We start from the raw sequence: 22,750 nt of genomic DNA, 5'->3' as shown, positions 1-22,750 counted from the left end.
GTAAGGCGTTTTGAGCGCGAAAAAAAACGACCATGTATAGTAAGGCGTTTTTAGCCAAAAAAAACAACCATGTAAAATAAGGCGTTTTTAGGCCAAAAAAATGACCATGTATAGTAAGGCGTTTTGAGCGCGAAAAAAAACGACCATGTATAATAAGGCGTTTTTAGGCCAAAAAAACGACCATGTATAATAAGGCGTTTTTAGGCCAAAAAAACGACCATGTATAGTAAGGCGTTTTTAGCCGGAAAAAAACGACCATGTATAGTAAGGCGTTTTTTGCTGAAAAAAATGACCATGTATAGTAAGGCGTTTTGAGCGCGAAAAAAACGACCATGTATAGTAAGGCGTTTTTAGCCAAAAAAAACAACCATGTAAAATAAGGCGTTTTTAGGCCAAAAAAACGACCATGTATAGTAAGGCGTTTTTAGCTGGAAAAAACGACCATGTATAGTAAGGCGTTTTTTGCTGAAAAAAATGACCATGTATAGTAAGGCGTTTTTTGCTGAAAAAAATGACCATGTATAGTAAGGCGTTTTGAGCGCGAAAAAAATGACCATGTATAGTAAGGCGTTTTTTGCTGAAAAAAATGACCATGTATAGTAAGGCGTTTTGAGCGCGAAAAAAAACGACCATGTATAGTAAGGCGTTTTTAGCCAAAAAAAACAACCATGTAAAATAAGGCGTTTTTAGGCCAAAAAAACGACCATGTATAGTAAGGCGTTTTTAGCTGGAAAAAACGACCATGTATAGTAAGGCGTTTTTAGCCAAAAAAAACAACCATGTATAATAAGGCGTTTTTAGGCCAAAAAAACGACCATGTATAGTAAGGCGTTTTGAGCGCGAAAAAAAACGACCATGTTTTGAGCGCGAAAAAAACGACCATGTATAGTAAGGCGTTTTTAGCCGAAAAAAAACGACCATGTATAGTAAGGCGTTTTTTGCTGAAAAAAATGACCATGTATAGTAAGGCGTTTTGAGCGCGAAAAAAACGACCATGTATAGTAAGGCGTTTTTAGCCAAAAAAAACAACCATGTATAATAAGGCGTTTTTAGGCCAAAAAAACGACCATGTATAGTAAGGCGTTTTTTGCTGAAAAAAATGACCATGTATAGTAAGGCGTTTTGAGCGCGAAAAAAAACGACCATGTTTTGAGCGCGAAAAAAACGACCATGTATAGTAAGGCGTTTTTAGCCGAAAAAAAACGACCATGTATTGTAAGGCGTTTTTAGCCCAAAAAAACGACCATGTATAGTAAGGCGTTTTTAGCCAAAAAAAATGACCATGTATAGTAAGCCGTTTTGAGCGCGAAAAAAAACGACCATGTATAGTAAGGCGTTTTTAGCCAAAAAAAACAACCATGTATAGTAAGGCGTTTTTAGCTGGAAAAAAACGACCATGTATAGTAAGGCGTTTTTAGCCAAAAAAAACCACCATGTATAATAAGGCGTTTTTTGCTGAAAAAAATGACCATGTATAGTAAGGCGTTTTTAGCCGGAAAAAAACGACCATGTATAGTAAGGCGTTTTGAGCGCGAAAAAAACGACCATGTATAGTAAGGCGTTTTTAGCCAAAAAAAACAACCATGTATAGTAAGGCGTTTTTAGCTGGAAAAAAACGACCATGTATAGTAAGGCGTTTTTAGCCAAAAAAAACCACCATGTATAATAAGGCGTTTTTTGCTGAAAAAAACGACCATGTATAGTAAGGCGTTTTTGGCCGGAAAAAAACGACCACGTATAGTAAGGCGTTTTTAGCCGAAAAAAACGACCATTCAATTTTGTACAATTTTTTAATTAAACATTGTTCTTGGGACTTGTGTGTGTCTGCCTCATTGCCTCGAGGTTCTGGATTCACTACCGGCGTCGAGTTCGAATGTCCTCTTTGTGCAAGGATGCCAGTTTCCACCCACATTCCAAAATGTAACCGGAAGTGAATGTTTGTCTCTGAGTAAAACTGGTCAATGACCAGTCAGCGACCAGTCCAGGGTGTACACCACCTATCACCAAACCTCATGTGACTTCAGGCCACATCCACTTTGAGGTACACCCTCAATTTACAAATAAAAATCTCAGTTCAATCCGAGTGTGATGCTATTTATTCGGCGTCCATTTTGCTTTTTTTCCTCTTTTTCTTCTTTGCCGAGCCGTCATCTTGGGATAAATCGCCCACGTCCGGTTCACGCTTCCATTCCCGTTTGATTTCCGCAATGACCACTTCCTCCGTTTCCTTTTTCCTCTTCCTGCTGCTCTTTTCCCCAGTGTACTCCTCAACTTCCTGTTTGACCCTCACTTCTTCCTTTTTAATATGCTTGTCTTTCTTTTTCTTCTTCTTCCTCTTCCTGTCCTCCTCTGGCGTCTGGCTTCCGAAAGGTTGGAATCTCTGTTTGAGTCCGGGCGGGATGGCCGGCGCGGGGGATGCGCGGACGACGCGGGGAGCCACGCGGTCGCCGCCGTAGCTCTCGCAAACATTCAAGAGGCCAGAGAAGGCAGGCGCCACAACCGGCGCCGAAGACGCGGCGGTGAGCAAGCGGAGCTCGGCGGTGCCGTGATTGGACGCCAGGATGTTGTAGACTTGCTGGCTGTGCCCGTCGCCGGCGGCAGCGGCGGCGGAGGGAAGCTTCAACGTCTGAAAGCCGGAAAGATTCACGCTTGCACCTTTCAAACTGCGAGAGAGAAAAAAAAAAAAGTTTGCGGCATTGACATTTTCACCACAATAAAAAGAGTCAAAGAAGCTATTTTCATAAAACAGCAAAACCCTTCACTAAATCGCCATGGTGGGGTGAGCTTTAATTTGGATCGTTCGTACAACAGACTTCTTAGGAAACATAAGCTTAGTTATGCTGATGAGGTGACACCGGGGCAATCAGGCCAGTCGTAGACCCCATAATCAGGCAGGACAATAGAAGTAATCAGTGTAGCCTCAGGGAATAGTCCTCTGCTCCCCTCAACCTGAGAGCAGGGACCTATCATAGCAGAGTCGCACACCGCCACATCTGGACAGTAGGGATATATATAAATATATCGCTACATATATATCCCTATATACTACCAGCAAATAATTTTAGCTTGCTGACGAAGCCCCTTGGATAAGAAGTGAAAAGTCAATAGAGTTTTAGACTACATAAACCTTCAATGCAGCATCCGAAACCTTAGACTCTCTTTCATCAGGAAAAGAGTTACAGTGATACAAAACGACTTTTTTCTACATTACAGTTTATTTCTTTAATTACAATACCATAGCACAATTATTATACATTAAATAAGGTATATTTTGTGTAGTTTTAAGGCTTAGAAAATTAGAAAGTAGAAAATTATGGGGACCTGGGAACGGATTATTCTCATTTTAATGGTTTCCTATGGGAAATTGATGTTTGGGATACACACATTTCGCCTTACACACTCTGGCAACCAATTATGTTCGTAAGGCAAGGTATCATTGTATAATGAATATATGCGGAAATAAAATATCCAAAAGAAAACATGAAAGAAGTGACGTACCATAGTGGATCAAAGTTGACAGGAGCTTTAATGAGCCACAATTCGCTGTCGTTGCTCTCCAGGCTCTCAGTCAGGGTGCTGCTGCAAGGCTCGTGGATAAAGCACACGAAGTCATCGGGGCATCGATACTTGTTGCTCTTCTCTGCCAAAGACAGCATCGAGCACCTCATAAAGTACACTTAAAGGACAACCGACATCAGAAAAACGTTTTATAGCATCTAAAATACCCAAAACATGCACTATGATCTTTTTCGTCAAATGCAAAACACCAATAAAAATGACTTCAAGTGTCCAAAACGACTTCAAATTGAACCCGGAAGTGGCCAGTTTCAGAAGGTCCCGCCCCCTTGTTCGTGATGTCACCCCAAGACGTCTTGCCTTGCTGGAAAATCAAAACAATGGCTTCAGATTCGGAGAATATGCTTTCTTGTTACTCATCCAGTTATGAATATGATTAAAATAGTTCTGAAGAGGAAAGCATACATGTTTGCAATCGATTAAAGAAGTCCTTCCGTGTCATTTTGAGGCAACATTGGGGGGGAAATGTATCACCAAAAAAGAGGCAGAAAATGGCCACCAAGCTCCGTGTGAGGAATTAATCAGCCCGTTTCCACAGGCTGATTAATTCCTTACACGGAGCTTTGTCGCCCTCTTCTGCCTCTTTTTGGTGCAACACGACGTTTTCAGACCAAGCAAGTCCAGCAAAATGCATTGACGTGATGGAAGGACTGCTACAATGTGTCCTTTTTTTGGTCAGGGGCGTTCCTTCAGTGACGTAACGTACAGACTCATCACCAACTCAAAAACAAGACTTCCGGAATATTCAGCGCAAGTCTTAAAATGTAAAATATAGCTATATACGGTGGAATCTTTGTAAAAGACGCTCAGTAGAAATCATTTGAAGCCATTTTACAAATTATGGACACAACTTGTCCGGAGACGTCGGTTGTCCTTTGAATACAAGCTATATTCATATTCAATTGTGCTACTGTTTACTGCTAGAAGAGGGAAACGTAGCCGAGTGCCAACTTACCGACGGGCTTTTGCCCAAAGGACGCTTCCGTTGGCGGGTTACTCGCTTCGTCCTCACTTGACGAGGATGAAATATCGTGAGGCATTTTTATGCTGTTACGGGGAAAATACACAAACTGTATTGCGACGTTAGAATGCGTGGGTACGTGCTTGAAAATATACCAGCACGTGTGCGTGTGGTCACAGACGAACTGTGACCCTGATGTACCGCACTTCCGGAGTCGGCCATGTTTGTAGTCCAACTACCAGGAGTGATACGCTGTTTTGATGTAAGAGCCCGAATAAATACACTCCATATCCCATAAGGCACATCGCCAGTTGATTTACGGCTATTCGGCTCGGCGAGAGCTGCCACGCATATATCGCGAGAGCGGTTGACCGCCGTTAGTCGCGTCGCTTCCTGTGACAACACTGGTTGTAGTCCAAAAATAGACGCGGCGCATCATTTTGCGTCGAAAGAACCTGACATAATAAACAACATCGCCCACAATGCATCCTAAACGCGTTACGTAAAGCTCGCGCGTTGTTCGCGAGGGCGGGTTGACAGCGGTTGGGAGCAGGCCGAAGTGGGTAAACAAATTAGGGTTATGTGGAGGAAATCTTCAAAATCAACAAAGTGTTATCTCGCCTTGTATTGTTAGCGTGTTCGCGGTTGTTCCAAACCGTGCCCGAGGAAGCTAAAAAAGAAGCTAATTAGCATCCAGCGCTCTTAACAACACTTAAAAGATAAATAGGTTAAGCGAGCTAACGTGCTTTCGGTCGGGTTAGCCGGCTAACTCGGCCGCCGGCTCGCGGTCCGGCCGTCATGTCGTCGCCTTCCTCGTTCTCGCGGCGCCAGTGGTGCTACTTGTGCGACCTGCCCAAAATGCCGTGGACGGTGGTGTGGGACTTCAGCGAGGTGGTGTGCCGCGGATGCGTCAACTACGAGGGCGCCAACCAGATCGAATTCCTGATCGCTAGCGCTCGGCAGCTGAAGCGAAGCCACGGCATGCAGGACGGCAACGTCCGCTCGCCGGGACCCGGACCCTCGCCCCACAAACACGCCGCGCCGGGCCGCGGGGACCCGGCGACGGACGGCGGCCGGTCCCACGGCGAACGCTTCGACCGGGGCGGTCGAGGGGAGGGCGGCAACGTCGCCGCCGCTCGCGTGCCGCCCAACGGGCTGCACCGCGACGGGCATCCGCCGCAGGAGGTCAACCGCCAGAGCCCCAGCGGCAGCCGGAGACCCATGATCGGAGCGGCCATACCCCCGAATCTCGTCACTCAGAGCATAGCGGGGATCCCCCACGGGCTCTTGACGGCCATGCCGGCCGGCCTCACCGCTCGGACGGCCCCGATGAGCAGCCCGATGATCTTCCCGGCACCGGTGCTTGCCGAGATGAACCGCCGCCAGCTCGGCATCGCTACTGGAATCGCACCCTTCATCGCGCCGGAGCTCGAACGCGAGCTGAGCTCGTCCCAGGCCAAGTCGCAGCAGCCCCAAGGCTACGTCGGCTCCGGCAAGAGCGCCGGCCTGCCTTCATCTTCGGCTTCGGTCAGCCAAACGAGCCCCAAGCCCGCGTCGTCGCCGGCCAGGCAGCAGCGACCCCTTGCCGCCCGCGCCGGCGGGGAGCCGCTGTCGTCCGGCAGCTCGTCGGAGGCGGCCACCGCTGCCGCCGCCGCCTTGCCCCACGGCGGCGCGTCCGAGGTGGGCTCCACCTCGGCCGCCAGCAGCCTCGCCGGAAGCACCTTGTCCTGCACGCTGTGCCACGAGAGGCTGGAGGACACACACTTTGTCCAATGTCCTTCGGTGCCGGGACACAGGTGAGTGTCCTCGTTTCATAATTAACTCAACGTGGAAATACGTCCTAAATTATTAGTTTTCCTCACTGTATCAGTAAAAACTGCATGATTATTTTTTTTGCAGTCATTTGTGTAACGCATACAATAGTTAATGTTAATAAATACAGTAAAGTCTCGTTATATCGATATCGGATATATCGATAGTCCCGGTTATATCGATACTATTTCTATGCACGCGCGGAGAAAATTACATGCAAACAGGGTCGGATATATTGATAGTCCCGGTTATATCGATATTTTTTCGGACTCCCTTGAATATCGATATAACGAGACTTTACTGTGGTAAACACAAAAGAAGTTAGTTTAGCTTAGCAATACCATTAACTCATTCACTGCCAGACATGTGCAAAAATCTGTCCACTGCAGTGCCAGGGTTTTTGTCATTTTCACTCAATTTCCACTACTCACAGAATAGTGAACAGTTTTAGGACTACATAAACACTCAATGCAGCATATAAAACCCGAGACTCTCCTCTTTCACCAGAAAAAAAAAACAGTTAATTCCTAAATGATATGGGTCTGGAGTTATATGAGTTTGAAATGAGGGCGGCTGTCCAAAAAATGGAGAAATGTGATTATTACTTGTACATTGAACGTGTTCGTACATCCTCGCAGGTTCTGCTTCCCATGCACCAGAGTGTACATCCAGAGTCGACGAGGCGATGGCGAAGTCTACTGCCCGAGCGGCGAGCGCTGCCCTCTGGACACGTCGGTCAACAGCCCCCCCTGGGCGTTCATGCAGGGCGAGGTGTCCACCATTTTGGGCACCGGCGTGACGGGCATCCCGTCCGAAGCGGGACCCGGCGGATCCGGCGGCGGCGGTAGCTCCAACGGGTCCCCGGCGCAGAGCGGCGACGTCACCGTCAAGAAGGAGCGGGAGACGTAATGGTGGTTTCCGTGGCAACGTGGAGGGGGGAAGGCAGGCAGGTAGACGCTATATACAAATACTGAAAAAAATACTCATGCACACCATATCTTTCTTAACTATATGCACCTTATCATTGTCCAACACACCAGAGACATTTTCTTTGTAATGGACCGGACAAAATGTCCCCTCTATAAACGTGGGACGCGCATTTGTCTCAATAATAATAATAATAATAATAATAATAATAATAATAATAATAATAATAATAATACATTTCATTTAGCGCCTTTCAAAACTCTCAGGGTCACTTTACAGTCACAGGATACGTTTTTCTGCGGGTGAGCAGCGGCGGCCACACGCGCCAGCGTTCACTCAACCCGAAAGTAACTCAAATAGATGGAAAGCTAGCTAACTAATAATTAGCTAATAGATGGCCAGCTAGCTAGATAGCCATATAGCTAATAGAAGTCTCGCTTGTCTCCATCTTCCTTTATTTAGAATAATAATAAAGCCCATCAACTCACTCCGATATAGTTCACTGACATCATGACAAGTCAACATTTCCTCACCAAGCGATCTCATTCAATGCAGCGTTAGAAACCTTGTACTCTCTTCCTCATCAGAAAAAAAAGTTAATTCCTAAATTATATAGGTCTGGAGTTATATGAGCTTGAAATGGGGTCGGCTGACCAAAATACTATGCAATACAGATTGGTTTACCTATTAGCTATCTGGCTGGCTGGCCAGCTATTAGCTAGCTTTTTGCTAGCGATTAGCTGTTAGCTTGCTAGATTTCTATCTATTTGAGTTACTTCTCGGTTGAGTGAACGCTGGTGCATTTGGCTACCGCTACTCACCCACAGAAAAAAAATATCCTGTGACTGTAAAGTTGACCAAAATAAAATGCAATACATGTTGGTTTAGCTAGCTAGCTACCTATTTGCTGTCTATTAGCAATCTGGCTGGCTATCTAGCTATCTATTAGCTAGCTATTAGCTTTTTATCTATTTGAGTTACTTCTCGGTTGAGTGAACGCTGGTGCGTTTGGCTACCGCTACTCACCCACAGAAAAAAAATATCCTGTGACTGTAAAGTTGACCAAAATAAAATGCAATACTTGGTTTAGCTAGCTAGCTACCTATTTGCTGTCTATTAGCTATCTGGCTGGCTAGCTATTAGCTAACTAACGATCAGGCTGGTGCCACATTTCATCAGGAAAACATGGCCCTCCCTCCAATGTCCATTTTCAAGTCACCTGCCTGCCAGTGTTTTTCCTTCCTAAAAGGTTCCTGTTTGTTTCAAATGCAATCCTCCATTTTACAAGCTATCATTATAAACAAAAAGATCGCACGTCATTTCATAAAACCCGCCAATGTATATTTTTTACTTTCTTCTGTAGAACCAGAATGTTCCTCGCACAGACGAACCAAAGCCAATGTAATGTATACAATCTGTACGGCGATATGCTAACGTTAACGGTGTAAAAAGACAAGTGCCTTGTGCAAAAGTGTCCTCCTTGCCTCTCTGTGGCGTCAACCAATCTGCTCTTTTCGTCTTTTTGAATGCAGCTTCTTGGATAAAAAAAAATGACCTGGTGGGAATAAAACAGAGGGAAAAGTTACACTTGTTTGTGTCTTTGTTTTTGTTTTTTGATTGAATTAGCGTTCATTAGTCTAGCAGTGGAAAAAAAAATTACATTTCACAGCAACAAAGTACTAAAAGTAAAAGGAAAGGAAGAAGTAGAAAAACAAAATTACGGGCCGATTGTGCTTTTTTTTTTGCACCGGTAATGGGCAGTGAAGGAAATAGATACATTTATTAGCAGGAATTTCATAGCCCTGCTTTGTTCAGCGGAAAGGTTGGTGCTGTTGGAATTGTCGCGGCTTGGAATTGAGGTGGATTTAGGTGGGACAGGAGATGTGAGACAATCTCTTTTTGTCAATGGATGTTCCTCCAGCTTCGTGTTTGCTTTCAACATTTAGCTCACAGCAGACGTGCACATTCCACCATGACGTCAGCGAGCCAGGTAGACAGCTTACAGCCAGTCAGCTAGACATCTAATAGCTAGCGAGCTAATGGATAGCAAATAAATAGCGAATAGATGTCCAGATAGCCGACAGCTTACAGCCAGCCAGCTAATAGCTAGACAGCTAGCTAATGGATAGCTAATAATAATAATAAATTTCATTTCTAAGTGCCTTTCAAAACTTTCAAGGTCACTTTACAGTAACAGGATTAGGTTTTCTGTGGGTGAGCAGCGACAGCCATACGCGCCAGCGTTCACTCAAGCCGGAATAACTCAAATTGATAGAAAGCTAGCTAATAGATAGCTAGATAGCTAATCTATAGCAAATAGATAGCTCACTACGTAGCCAGCTAGATAGCTAGCTAGGTAGCCAGTCAGCTAATATTAGCTATCTATGAGCTAGCTAGCTCGCTTTCTATCTATTTGGGTTACTTCCGGGTTGAGTGACTTATCCTGTGACAGTAAAGTGACCTTGAGAGTTTTGAGAGGTGCTTATAAATTAAATGTATTATTATTAATTATTATTATTATTATTATTATTATTATTATTGGCTTTCTGTCAGCTAGCTAACTTTCTATCTGAGTTATTCAGGGTTGAGTGAATGCTGGCCCATGTGGCTCACCCCCAGAAAAACTTATCCTTGACTGTAAAGTGACCCTGAGAGTTTTGAAAATGAAATTTATTAGTAGTAGTATTATTATTATTATTAGTAGTAGTAGTAGTAGTAGTATACAATAGTCGAGTGATAACTGATAACATTGTAGGAGTATGTTCGACCACCAGGCGTCGCCATTACGCTGCCACGAATATTATATTGCACTCTTAGCAAACGCGTCAATACATGACGTTCCTTCTGAATGTGATTGACGTTCCTTCTGAATGTGATTACATACTTTGATTCCGTGAGAGTGGGTCAGGGTCGTTGGGGGGGGGGGGGGGTCAAAGTGAGTGAAAAGTGGATGTGTGGCTTCCTCCATTAGTGTCAACTCATTACCGCTATTGTAGGAACAATTATGCACGTGCTAATGGGCCACGCAGCGACCAGTCATATGTAAAGAGAGCAACGTGGGAGCCCCCTCAGCCCCCTGCCCCCCCACTCCCACATGCACGCACGCGCACATTACAGAAGCAGTCAAAGACGTGTCCGCGCGCGACCACCTGGCTGTGACCTTAGTTTGGAGATGTGAAAATTCATCAAAATCTCTTTTCGTGGTTCTTTTGTGTCTCTACTAAACGGTGTGGATATTTTATCGATTAACGAATAAATAAATAAATAAATAAATGCACAAATATTATCTATTATTAATATTTTAAGCATTGATTTTTTTTTTACCAGAAATTTTGTCTCAATTAAAAAAAATAATACAAGCTAACATTTGAAAACAACAAATACTATTTTTATTAAATATTATTTTCCATATTTTAAGCATTGAAAAATATTTTTTTCTACAAGAAAGTTTGTTTCAATTTGAAAACAGGATACAAACTAACATTTGAAAACAAAACAAAAAATTATTAAATATTATTTTCCATATTTTAAGCATTGAAAAATATGTTTCAACAAGAAAGTTTGTCTTAACAATTAAAAAAAGAATAAAAATTAACATTAGGAAAAAATGTTTTATTAAATATTATTTTCCATATTTTAAGCATTGAAAATATTTTTCTACAAGATTGCCTCAATTAAAAAAAGAATACAAACTAACATTTGAAAAAAAATATTTTTTATTAAATATTATTTTCCATATTTTAGGCATTGAAATATATTTTTCTACAAGACAGATTGCCTCAAATAAAAAAAAGAATACAAACCAATATTTGAAAACAAAAATATTTTTGATTAAATATTATTTTCCATATTTTAAGCATTGAAATATTTGTCTCCATGACATTTTGTTTCAACAATTAAAAAAAAAGAATACAAACTAGCATTAAAAAATATTAAATATTGTTTTCCATATTTTAAGCATTGAACAATATTTTTATATTTCATAAAATATTAATATTTTATTTTATTTAATATTTTTAAATTTGTCCCAATTTAAAAAATGCAAACTAACACTTGAAAACCAAAAAAAATGAATTTTTAAATATCTTTTTAATATTTTTTAAATTTGTCTCAATTAAAAAAAATGCAAACTGACACTTGAAAACTAAAAAAAATGAATTTTTAAATATCGTTTTAATATTTTTAAATTTGTCTCAATTAAAAAAAATCCAAACTAACACTTAAAAACAAAAAAAAAAGATTTTTTAAATATCTTTTTTAATATTTTTTAATTTGTCTCAATTTAAAAAATGCAAACTAACACTTGAAAACCCCCAAAAAATGAATTTTTAAATATATTTTTAATATTTTTTTAATTTGTCTCAATTAAAAAAATGCAAACTAACACTTGAAAACAAAAAAAAATGAATTTTTAAATATCGTTTTAATATTTTTAAATTTGTCTCAATTAAAAAAAATGCAAACTAACACTTGAAAACAAAAAAAATGAATTTTTAAATATCGTTTTAATATTTTTAAATTTGTCTCAATTAAAAAAAATGCAAACTAACACTTAAAAACCCCAAAAAAATGAATTTTTAAATATCTTTTTAATATTTTTTAATTTGTCTCAATTTAAAAAATGCAAACTAACATGCACTTGAAAACAAAAAAAATGAATTTTTAAATATCTTGTTAATATTTTTTAATTTGTCTCAATAAAAAAAATGCAAACTAACACTTGAAAACAAAAAAATGAATTTTAAATATCTTGTTAATATTTTTTAATTTGTCTCAATTAAAAAAAATGCAAACTAACACTTGAAAACAAAAAAATGAATTTTTAAATATCTTGTTAATATTTTTTAATTTGTCTCAATTAAAAAAAATGCAAACTAACACTTGAAAACCAAAAAAAAAAATGAATTTTTAAATCGTTTTAATATTTTTTAATTTGTCTCAATAAAAAAATGCAAACTAACACTTGAAAACCAAAAAAATGAATTTTTAAATATCTTTTTAATTCAACAAAATGTCTTTTATGACCATTTGAAATAGACATATATATTTCCAAAAGTACTTCATTTGATATTCATCTCCATCAATACCCGGAAGTAGCGCCGATTTCTAATCGATATTTCTTCAATCACGCAGGTGAGCTCCCCCCTTGACCCACGAAGGTTCTCCTCGATGCAGGTGCGCGTGTGCCCCACCCCCACCACCCTCTACTCCCTTTCCTGCTGTACCCTAATCCCCCCCCCCCCCCCTTCGTGTGCTTGTCATTACGCGGCCTTTGTGCAGGCCCGCCATTATGATGCACGCGCACGACCGTCTTGTGTATTCGAACCTTGTGCGCGTGCATGCATGACATCGCACTACCCCGCGTTGCTTTACAGTATTTGCTATTACACTTTATTGGTATATAGAAAATTCGAAATGGGCAACGTGAAAGAATGAGCCTATGAGAAACATTTTTTTTGGGCCTTTAGAATATAAGATAAGAACACAGAAGAAAATATAACAATATATAATATAATATTGAACTCGTTTTCTGGGGTTTTTTTTGCGTATAAAAAAACTACTACAATACTAACTCATTCACTGCCAGACGTTCAATAACGTGTCCATTCAAGTGCCAGGGTTTTTGTCATTGTCACTTGAATTCCAGGACCCGCATAATATTGAGTTTTACGACTACGTAAACAACCAATACAGCGTTAAAAACCTTAGACTCTCTTCTTTCATCGTAAAAAAAAAATGTTAATTCCTAAATGTTATGGGTCTGGAGTTATATGAGCTTGAAATGAGGGTATATGTCCAAAATACAATGCAATCCATACATATTGGTTTACTTTATATAGCGCTTTAACATGAGCTGAAGCTGGAACAAAGTGCTAACATGGAAAAAAGGGAAATGCTACCCCCTTGTGGACACAAAAAAACATAGCCAGAGGCCATGACCAGCACTTTATCGGCACCCAAGCATGAAAAAAAAACCAAACCCCGAACAAATTCGGGAATGGCGCTTCTACAGTCATATTTTGGAATTACCGAATAAATTCGTGGACGGCTTAAGTATAATTCGTCATTTTTTTTCTCGTCTTCTTTTTATATTTTAATTGTAAAATACGTAAAAGAAAAGAAATGGACGTCAAAGTCAAAGATGAATGTAAAACAATGAAATTGTTTCATAAGACAAAAACAAAGGGCTAATTATATTTCAAAATGTTTTTTTTTCTTTTAGATGCAAAAAAACAAAACACGAAAAGGAGTTCAAATATGATCATATATATTATTATATTTTCTTATCTTATATTGTAAGGCCCAAAAAAAATTAGCTAAGAGAATCATGTACCGATAAAGAAATTAGCGTTTGAGGACTATATAAACATTGAATACAGTATATTGGCTGACATGGTCTTCTTAATAAACTTAAAATATAAAATAACATCAAAAAATAACCCTGGCCTCACACATTGTAAATAGCACCGCCATCTTAGGTCAAGTCAATGCAGTTCCATATATAAAATATGCTTTAATTTTTTTTTAAACAGCATTTCTATACTTTGCAGTGAATTCTGTCCAAATGATTGATATCAAGCATGCGCCTGAGTGATTTAATGTCTTTTTTTTTGGGGGGGGGGGGGGGGGGGGGGTTATGACATTTGCAACCCTTTTAAACGTCTTCCTTTTGCCAACCTGTGAAAGATTCCAAGGGGGTGACAGCCGCGGGAATTAACGACTTTCACGCCAACACCCACCCAACAACTAACAAGTGACACCCCCCAAACCCCCCTTACACCCCCATTTCAACCCTCGGGCCACAAACTGATGGACCACTACACGACCCCCCCCCCCCCCCCGTTTACCAACACAGTTTTAACTTGTTTTATTTTTTTGTGGGTACGCCATCTTATAATAATAATAATAATAATAATAATACATTTCATTTCATTCCAACGTTCAATCAACCCAGAAGTTATTCAAATAGATAGAAAGCTAACTAGCTAATAGATAGCCAACAGATACCTAGCTAGATAGCCAGTCAGTTAGATAGTGAATAGATAGCTAGCTAGATAGCAAATTGCTATCCAGATAGCTAATAGCTAGCAAATAGCTAGCAAGTAATATTAATAATAATAATAATAATAATAATACATTTGATTTATAAGCGCCTTTAAAAAACTCTCAAGATCACTTTACAGTCACAGGATCAGTTTATCTGTGGGTGAGCAGCGGCAGCCACACGCGCTAGCGTTCACTCAACCCAGAAGTTACTCAAATAGATAGAAAGCGAGCTAGCTAGCTAATAGATACAGCCAACAGATACTTAGCTAGATAGCCAGTCAGTTATATAGTGAATAGATAGCTAACTAGACCGCAAATTGCTAGCTATATAGCTAATAGATAGCAAATAGCTAGCAAATAATAACAATAATAATAATAATAATAATAATAAATTTGATTTCGAAGCAGCTTTCAAAACTCTCAAGGTCACTTTACAGCCACGTGATAATTTTTTCTGTGGGTGAGCAGCGGCAGCCACAGGCGCCAACGTTCACTCAATCCAGAAGTTATTCAAATAGATAGAAAGCTAACTAGCTAATAGATAGCCAACATATACCTAGCTAGATAGCCAGTCAGTTGGATAGTGAATAGATAGCTAGCTAGATAGCAAATTGCTAGCCAGATAGCTAATAGCTAGCAAATAGCTAGCAAATAATAATAAAAATAATAATAACAATAATAATACATTTGATTTCTAGGCGCCTTTCAAAACTCTCAAGGTCACTTCACAGTCACAGGATCAGTTTTTCTGTGGGTGAGCAGCGGCAAAATAGAGAGCAAATAAAGTGCTAGCTAGCTAGCCAGCTAAATAGCGAGATAGCTTTCACTCAACCCAGAAGTTACTCAGATAGAAATTTTGCAAATTTCCCCGTTGTGGGACGAATAAAGGTTTTCTGATTCGAATTCTGAAAGCGAGCCAGCTAGCTTGCTAGAAAGCTAGCCAGCTATATAGCTAATAGATATACAGATAGATAGCTTTCTAGCCAGCTAGAAAGCAAGCTAGCCTGTCAGCTACATAGCTAGCGAGCTAGTTAGATAGCTAGCGAGCCAGCCATCTAGCTAGCTAGCCAGCTAATAAATAGCAAATTTATCGCAAATACCTAGCTAGTTCTTAGCTATTTTCACCCAAACGTCAAGTCTTAATTTTGAATGGACTTTTAAGAAAACGGGGGGGCTGGGGGGGGGGGGGGGTCGTGCTTGCGACAGCCAGGGTGGCCGCCGCCGGTCCGACCGGGCCAATAAACAGCACGCCAGGGGGCCACATCGCTCTTTTTTTTTTTTTTTTGCAAGGCCTCCTTCCTGACTCCATATTGAAATTTGCTGGAGAGGAGGGAGGGGAGGAAGGTTGGGGCGGGGTCACCATGTGTACCTTATAAAGGAGTGCAAGTGGGACCGGCGGGTGTCCTCACGCCGTCCTGACACGCCACACGGGCCTACACGTCACGTCACGGGCCTTCACAACAATGGACCGATAAACTTTCAGTCACTTGACAAGTTTTTTTTACCTTCACGGAGATTTTTTATTTTATTTTTTTTTATCATCAAGGATTGTAATTTAATTTTTTGGGGGTCAAATAGAGGGAAAATTGTCACCCTAAAAAAAGTGCGAAAGTGCGAGTAGCTCGTACGGTTCCTTTCAAGTGTTTCTTTGTGGGGATGTTGAGCTCTGTGAAGATGGAAGCCCACGACCTACCTGAGTGGAATACTTTCTACAGCGAGGCCAGCGAGGTAAAAAACATTTTTTTTTGTATAATATATTGCTACATAAATATAACAAAAGCCTTGTAAATGCAAGCCGTATTTCTTATTTTTGAAACTGACGGTAGTGATGGGGGGGGACGTCACCTCGCTCGTTGACTTTTTCATTTAATTAGTACAAATATTTACTTACTCAGTGAGACTGACTCAAGTGATATTAAATAGTTTTAAAGGCGCTTATATATGAAATGTATTATTCTTATTAAACAGTCAAAAAGCATAGGATGACCAATAAGGAGCTTTTTTAAAAATAAAAACCGAACATTTTAAATCGTAAACATAATTCGATACGTATTTGTATTCCCCAAAACAACATAATGTATATTTTCAAATACACTGAAGAGTATAAAAGAACAAAAAAAGATAACGTGTATTTTTACATGGCCAAAATATGAAGTAGAAAATAACTATATGTGTATATTTAAAGGCCAAAATAGCACATCAAAAAAATAAATACGTGTATTTTCTATCCCCAGACAAGAAAAGGGGAAAACAAATACATATGTAAATTAATACATTACGGGGTTGAATGTGTGTTTTTTTTCATCTTGTAAAAGGTTTAACCAACAGAAAATACGCAAAAATATATTTTACAGGCCAAAATTCTACAATAAACATACATATGTTACATTTTTTAGTCGATATGAATAAATATGAATTAAATAGAAATGGATTGGAAATACAAGAACAACTTACAAAATAAGGATTTAACATTAAAGGCCCTCGAAAACACAACATACAAATATATATATATATTTTATATGTATACACAGTATATATGTATATACAGTGTATATGTACATACAGTGTATATACGTATCTACATACTGCATATGTATAATATATCGATAAGAAACAATCAAAATGCCGAAGATAAATAATTCCACATACAAGTCAAATTAAAAATTAAAGATGACAGATTTTTTTTCCCCCGAAGTCGTTCAAAAATGAAGCAATTGTTCACATTTGCTGACGTCATCTCAGTTGGTTTGACGTTGAATTCAAACGCATTCGTCTGTAAAGCAACTCGAACGCATAATATGTTAAAGTTGATCTGATAATTCAATTAAAAAGTTTAATTCAATCAACCGCTGATGCAATTATCACGCTGGTAATATTTAACCAAAAGTGTGCGTGTGTTAAGTAAGTCGCCTCACTTGGAACTTTCCACGACGGTGCATATCTTGTCGTTCTCTATTTTTAATTTCAAATTTATGTAGTCGTATTATTTTTCAAAGTATATATATACATGTTCGTGTTATTTTTTTAAATTATACATATATAATCGTGTTATGAAAATAAGCCGATTTTGGAACATTTTTCGAGCATGGAAGGGGGGGGGGGTGAGTCGTGACTCGCTTTTTACGCACTTTGACGTTCACGCGTGAGTGTGAAATCCGCGCGCACTGAGAGCTTCATTGTGCATTGACAAGAAGAAGGAGAAGAAGAAGCTACTCACAGAAAAGGCACCTTCACAATTAGCTACGGGGAAAAAAAAATCATTTTAGTGATTACTTCAGTTTTGGGGTTGGAAGTTGGGGAAAAGGAAGTCAATTACCAACCTGTGAAGAAGCTGATAAAGTCACAAATGTAATTCCAATCTTGGGAAGCCACATCCCTTTTACATTTTGTAATCAGGAGTAAACACAGAATTATTAACGTCAAATATATATACAAACATAACCGAACAAAAAGGCTATAATCTGCATGGTTTCATCAGATGCAATTCACTGGAGTATCTGTGTGCTGGTTGTACTTAAAGAGGCGTGGCCTACCGAGTGACATCATAGGCAGGAATCGGAGTATCTTTTTGGTCGCGTTTCCATTTTGAATGAGCGTGTTTGACGATTCATCGAGTTCAAGAAATTCTTGGCTCACCTTGCCCACGTTGAGGGTATCAAACAGGGATCCAATTGTTTGCACACTTCACTTGAGTGGTAGGAACTCTGATGTTCAATGGCAACTCGAATTTTGGTGCGTAACACAATGAAGGAAAAAAAATATTGACCGAGCAACCTTTCAAAAAAGTTTAAGCACTTGTGAAGGTACCAAAATAATTAACACATATTTAGACAACTCATTTTTTGACACCTTTTTTAATATGAAACTGGCGAATTCCTGAGAATTTGACCTTGTTTACATAAAACACTTTTGGACAAAGAGACACCGGATCAAAATTTTGATGCAAATTTCTGTAACTAACTAACTAACTAACTAACTAACTAACTAACTAACTAACTAACTACAGTAAAGTCTCGTTATATCGATATTCTCGGGAGTCGGAAAAATATCGATATAACCGGGACTATCGATATATCCGATCCTACGGCAAAGTAAATTTTCTCGTTGCGTTCATAGAAATAGTATCGTAATAAGCAGTACTATCGATATAACCGATATCGATATAACGAGACTTTACTGTCTCGTTATATCGATACTATTTCTATGCACGCACGGAGAAAATTACATGCAAACAGGGTCGGATATATCGATAGTCCCGGTTATATCGATATTTTTTCGGACTCCCTTGAATATCGATATAACGAGACTTTACTGTATATAAATAAATGGATAAATAAATACATACATAAGTAAATGAATAAGCGAATAAATAAAGAAATAAATACATGAATAAAGGCCTTTGCTTTTTTGTTGTTTTCCAGCCCATCAGGTTTTTAAGGCATTTTTTGGTTTTAAGTCTGACAAAATATGCACTTTTACTACATGTTGACATCTATGATATTTTCCGGAAAAAAAAAATCCACCTACAATGAATGCGGGATGTCCTACGAATAAAACCACAATTGCAGATTCGGAAAGTTCAAGCCTGTAAACGGTGTAGGCCGCCTAAAAGTCAGCTAGCAAAAGTCACGCGGCTCACGACGGAGGAAAATTACCGTCTGTATCGCTAATGAATTGCTGTCGTGTCTGTCCTTCAGATGTATTCCTCACCCAGCAGCATGAACTCCGCCCTGGCTTCCGTCAGCTCCATGGGCCCCATCAACAGTTACATCAACCTCAACCCGACGGGCGGCGGTAGCGGCGCTAGCCTGAACATGGCGTACCCTGGTTCGGGCCTCAGCACATCCCCACTGACCTCCATGGGCTCGGGCCCGGCCCACATGCCGCTGTCGCCGGTAGCGCCCTCGCTGGGCTCGGGCTCACTCACCCAGCTAGGCCCGAGCGCCACCCAAGGCTCCCTTTCCCACTACGGGAACATGGGCCAGTCTATGGGTCAGTTGGGCTACCCGTCAGGCGCCTCTCTAAGCCGCGCCGCGCCCAAGGACATCCCGCCCAAGCCATACCGCCGCTCACTGACCCACGCCAAGCCGCCCTACTCATACATTTCGCTCATCACGATGGCCATCCAGCAGAGCGGCAGTAAGATGCTCACCCTCAACGAGATCTACCAGTGGATCATGGACTTGTTCCCGTACTACCGGGAGAACCAGCAGCGTTGGCAGAACTCCATCCGCCACTCGCTGTCCTTCAACGATTGCTTTGTCAAAGTAGCCCGCTCGCCTGACAAACCGGGCAAAGGCTCCTACTGGACTCTGCACCCACAATCGGGCAACATGTTCGAGAACGGCTGCTACCTACGACGCCAGAAACGCTTCAAAATTGACGATAAGGTCTCCAAAAAGGCGGCAAAGGAGGGTAGTAAGGGGGGCGATCGCAGCCCGGCGGGCGGAGGCTCGGACGAAGCTGACTCGGCTCACTCGGACAACTCCCACCCGGGTTCATCCGACGACCAGTCGCTACCCCGCGGGACCATCGGGAACGCCTTGCTGGTACCGCTCGACTGCCCACCACCACCTCCTGCCCCTACCGCCATGCCACCCACCTCCTCGGCTGCCGTCTTCCACTCCCAGCCCACCCACCTCCTACCCAGCCCGATGGGGCCGCACATGGACCTACAGAGCGACGCCCTCAAGTCCCTGGACCCCCATTACAACTTCAACCACCCCTTCTCCATCACCAATCTCATGTCCAATGAGCAGAAGATGGACCTCAAGTCCTACCAGGACCAGGTGATGGCGTACAACAGCTATGCCACTAGCGGCTCACCTGTCGCCGCCAAACAGATCTACGACAGCCCCGGACCGGCAGCCATGGACTCCGGTGCCTACTACCAGACTCTCTACAGTCGCTCCGTGCTCAACGCATCGTAATCGAACCCGAGACAAGATGGAGGCTCTCTGAACAGACTCAAAAATAGCCTACGCAAAGTCCTCTGAGCCTCTTTTCCATATCTTTGAGATCCATTTTAATGTCCGTGTACTAGTACGTTTGTTTGTTCGTATGGCTCCCAAGACAATTCAACCCTTGGAAGGATTTTGTCTTACTCAAAGTTGGTGAGAAATGCTTCGTCCCACTACTTGTGTCACTTTTGATCTCCTAGGATCCAATGAAATCTGATTGGTTACCATTACAAGGCCAAAGCCATCAGTATGAGGCATACCCTAGTCGACTCCGAATCAATCCATATGCTAAGGTTCTCTTCTGTCCGACGAGTGGGGCCAATAAGCATACGAGTCGATGAACTCGATGCTGGTTATCATGGATCTGGAATAAATGCTCAGAAGGCTTTCCCAAGCCACATCACGAAGGCCCACATGTTTTTCTAACCCCCCCAGCCCTGCACCCCATGGAGACTCTCTGGTTACACCCAATGCTGAATATGATGACAACGATGAAGATAGATTTTGTACAAAATGTAAATAGCGGGAATGTGTGCGTATGCGTGAGTGTTTAAAATGGGTATTTGCATTTATTTATAAAAGGGAATAAATTTTAATATATCTTATATTCTGCTTTGTCCAAACAGTTACAAACATGTGCTTCAGGTGTTACGTTTCAGGCTTCATGTTACAAAAAAACCTGTTTCCATCACATCCTGGACTGCTTGCCCCTTTTTGCGTTTAATCTGGGATAAGTGTATGTGATGGGATAATTGAATATTCTGGGGTGCCAACACAGATGTTTTAGTAAGGGAAGGTTTTAGAAGAGGAATGTACTGGAATATGTGAGTTCTGGAATCAATGGATATGGCCAGGAATATCCTGGCAGAGGATAAATACCAGAACTGTAAAATTCTGGAAAGAAGGGATATTCGGGAAGAGGAAAGGCTATATAATTGTGAATGTTGAGGACAGGTATATTTTGGTCTGGAAAAAAAATGTAGAATAGAAATGATCTGGAACATGGGGATGTTCAGCAATAGGAACATTCTAAGAAAAGGAACCTTATGAGAGGATAATATTCTGGCATGGGGAAGGTCTTGAATATGAAAGTTCTGGATATTAGCATCCTGTGGGATTAGCATTGCTTGGAAATGCTAACGTGTCCTGGAATTTGGGGATGTTGTGACAAAATGAATGTTCTGGTAAGGGAAACGGCTAGACTATGAATATTCAAGATTCTGTTCAGGGAATGTTCTGGAATAGTTCCTAAATGAATGACTTTTCTGAAATATGGAATGTTATGGTACGATCAATATCTTTAAAAGGAATACAAATATTCTGTAATATGGGGTTGTAATGTTCCTAAGAATGGTATGTAATGGGACATGGATGTTCTGGTATGACAAAATTCTAGAATATGAATTTTCTTAAATATGAATATTCGGGAATATGGAATGTATGAGAAAGGAAATACATGGACGACGGGGACATTTGGTCGGAGAATATTCAACGAGAAAACCGTTCAGAATAGTTGACGATCTTGGAAGAAGAAATGTTCTGGAGAATGTTCAGGTCTGGCAAAACGGGGGAAAGGGAAAGGTTCTAGGGTGGAAAATATTCAAGAATGAGGAAATTTGGGAAGAGGAAGCAAACTGTGGTAGTGTTTCAAAAAAACACATTCAATTTTCCCCTTGTTACCTGTTTAAGTGGGTTGACTTTGACCAGGGCAGTCGTCAAGGTGGGGGGAAGGGGGTGGGATGAGTGTGTGTGCGTGTTTGTGTGTGAGAGAGAGTGTGTGTGAAGCAAGTTACTAATACGAGATGAGAGGAGAGATGCACTATGGGAGATTTACATACAGTACTTTGCACTATGGAGCTCTCACTGGCCAGGTGGGCTGATAGTGTGTGTGTGTGTGTGTGTGTGTGTGTGTATATATGTGTTTGTGTGTGTGTATATGTGTGTGTTACAATACTGAGCGGGTCGGTCTCTGAGTTTAGCCAAACGTGTCACATTGTGGTCCAAAAGTGCATTTCCCCCTCCTCTTTTTTCAAACAAAGTGAAGGATGATAAAAATTCAGGTCACATGACGGATGACAAATTGTCATATTTAAGCTATGTGGTCGCTTTTTGTTTTCACAAACTACTTTTTTTCCAACTGGGTGTGTCCTTTTAATATATTGTTTATTGTGTTAATGTGATGGCCATCGTTCATATTTCTTAATAAAAAAATAAGGTTTAAATGGGAAAACTGTTGCCTTGTGTTTTCATGACATTTTAATTATTGTACATTTTTATGAGCAAATTCTGTGTTTTAATAGCGTATTATTGCAATTGGATCGTATTAGAGTAAAATATGATTTTTTTTCTCCCGTGTATCTATTGTCGAAGATATTGTGGTCGGCTGTAAAAATTGGTCCAGAGTTGATTTTTGTGCACAGGTCCAACTGTAGCTTAGTTTGGCGCACATACACCCACACATTGTCAA

At 40.7% G+C, this 22,750-nt stretch overlaps 3 protein-coding genes across 3 annotated transcripts; 2 read left to right on the top strand and 1 right to left on the bottom strand.

Moving 5' to 3' along the window:
- Positions 1–1,771: 1,771 nt before the first annotated feature.
- On the bottom strand, positions 1,772–4,749 carry polr1g (RNA polymerase I subunit G). The gene is made up of 3 exons (XM_089014269.1): positions 4,532–4,749; positions 3,499–3,640; positions 1,772–2,663 (listed from the first exon to the last, which is right to left on the bottom strand). The coding sequence occupies exons 1-3, from the start codon at positions 4,614–4,616 to the stop codon at positions 2,096–2,098; spliced, it is 795 nt and encodes a 264-aa protein (XP_088870395.1). The 5' UTR covers positions 4,617–4,749; the 3' UTR covers positions 1,772–2,095.
- Positions 4,750–5,070: 321 nt separating this feature from the next.
- Positions 5,071–8,861, top strand: irf2bp1 (interferon regulatory factor 2 binding protein 1). The gene is made up of 2 exons (XM_089014268.1): positions 5,071–6,333; positions 6,988–8,861. Exons 1-2 carry the CDS (start codon positions 5,336–5,338, stop codon positions 7,256–7,258), a joined length of 1,269 nt encoding a protein of 422 aa, XP_088870394.1. The 5' UTR covers positions 5,071–5,335; the 3' UTR covers positions 7,259–8,861.
- A 6,880-nt stretch (positions 8,862–15,741) lies between these two features.
- Positions 15,742–22,507, top strand: foxa3 (forkhead box A3). The gene is made up of 2 exons (XM_089014210.1): positions 15,742–16,051; positions 19,021–22,507. Exons 1-2 carry the CDS (start codon positions 15,980–15,982, stop codon positions 20,251–20,253), a joined length of 1,305 nt encoding a protein of 434 aa, XP_088870336.1. The 5' UTR covers positions 15,742–15,979; the 3' UTR covers positions 20,254–22,507.
- The last annotated feature ends 243 nt before the right edge of the window (positions 22,508–22,750 follow it).

Source organism: Hippocampus bargibanti, linkage group LG14, assembly GCF_051943395.1.
Source record: "Hippocampus bargibanti isolate YZ-2025 linkage group LG14, ASM5194339v1, whole genome shotgun sequence".
Lineage (NCBI taxonomy): Eukaryota > Metazoa > Chordata > Actinopteri > Syngnathiformes > Syngnathidae > Hippocampus > Hippocampus bargibanti.
The sequence above is the reverse complement of the archived record's forward strand: the minus strand, read 5'-3'. Positions and strand labels throughout refer to the sequence as shown.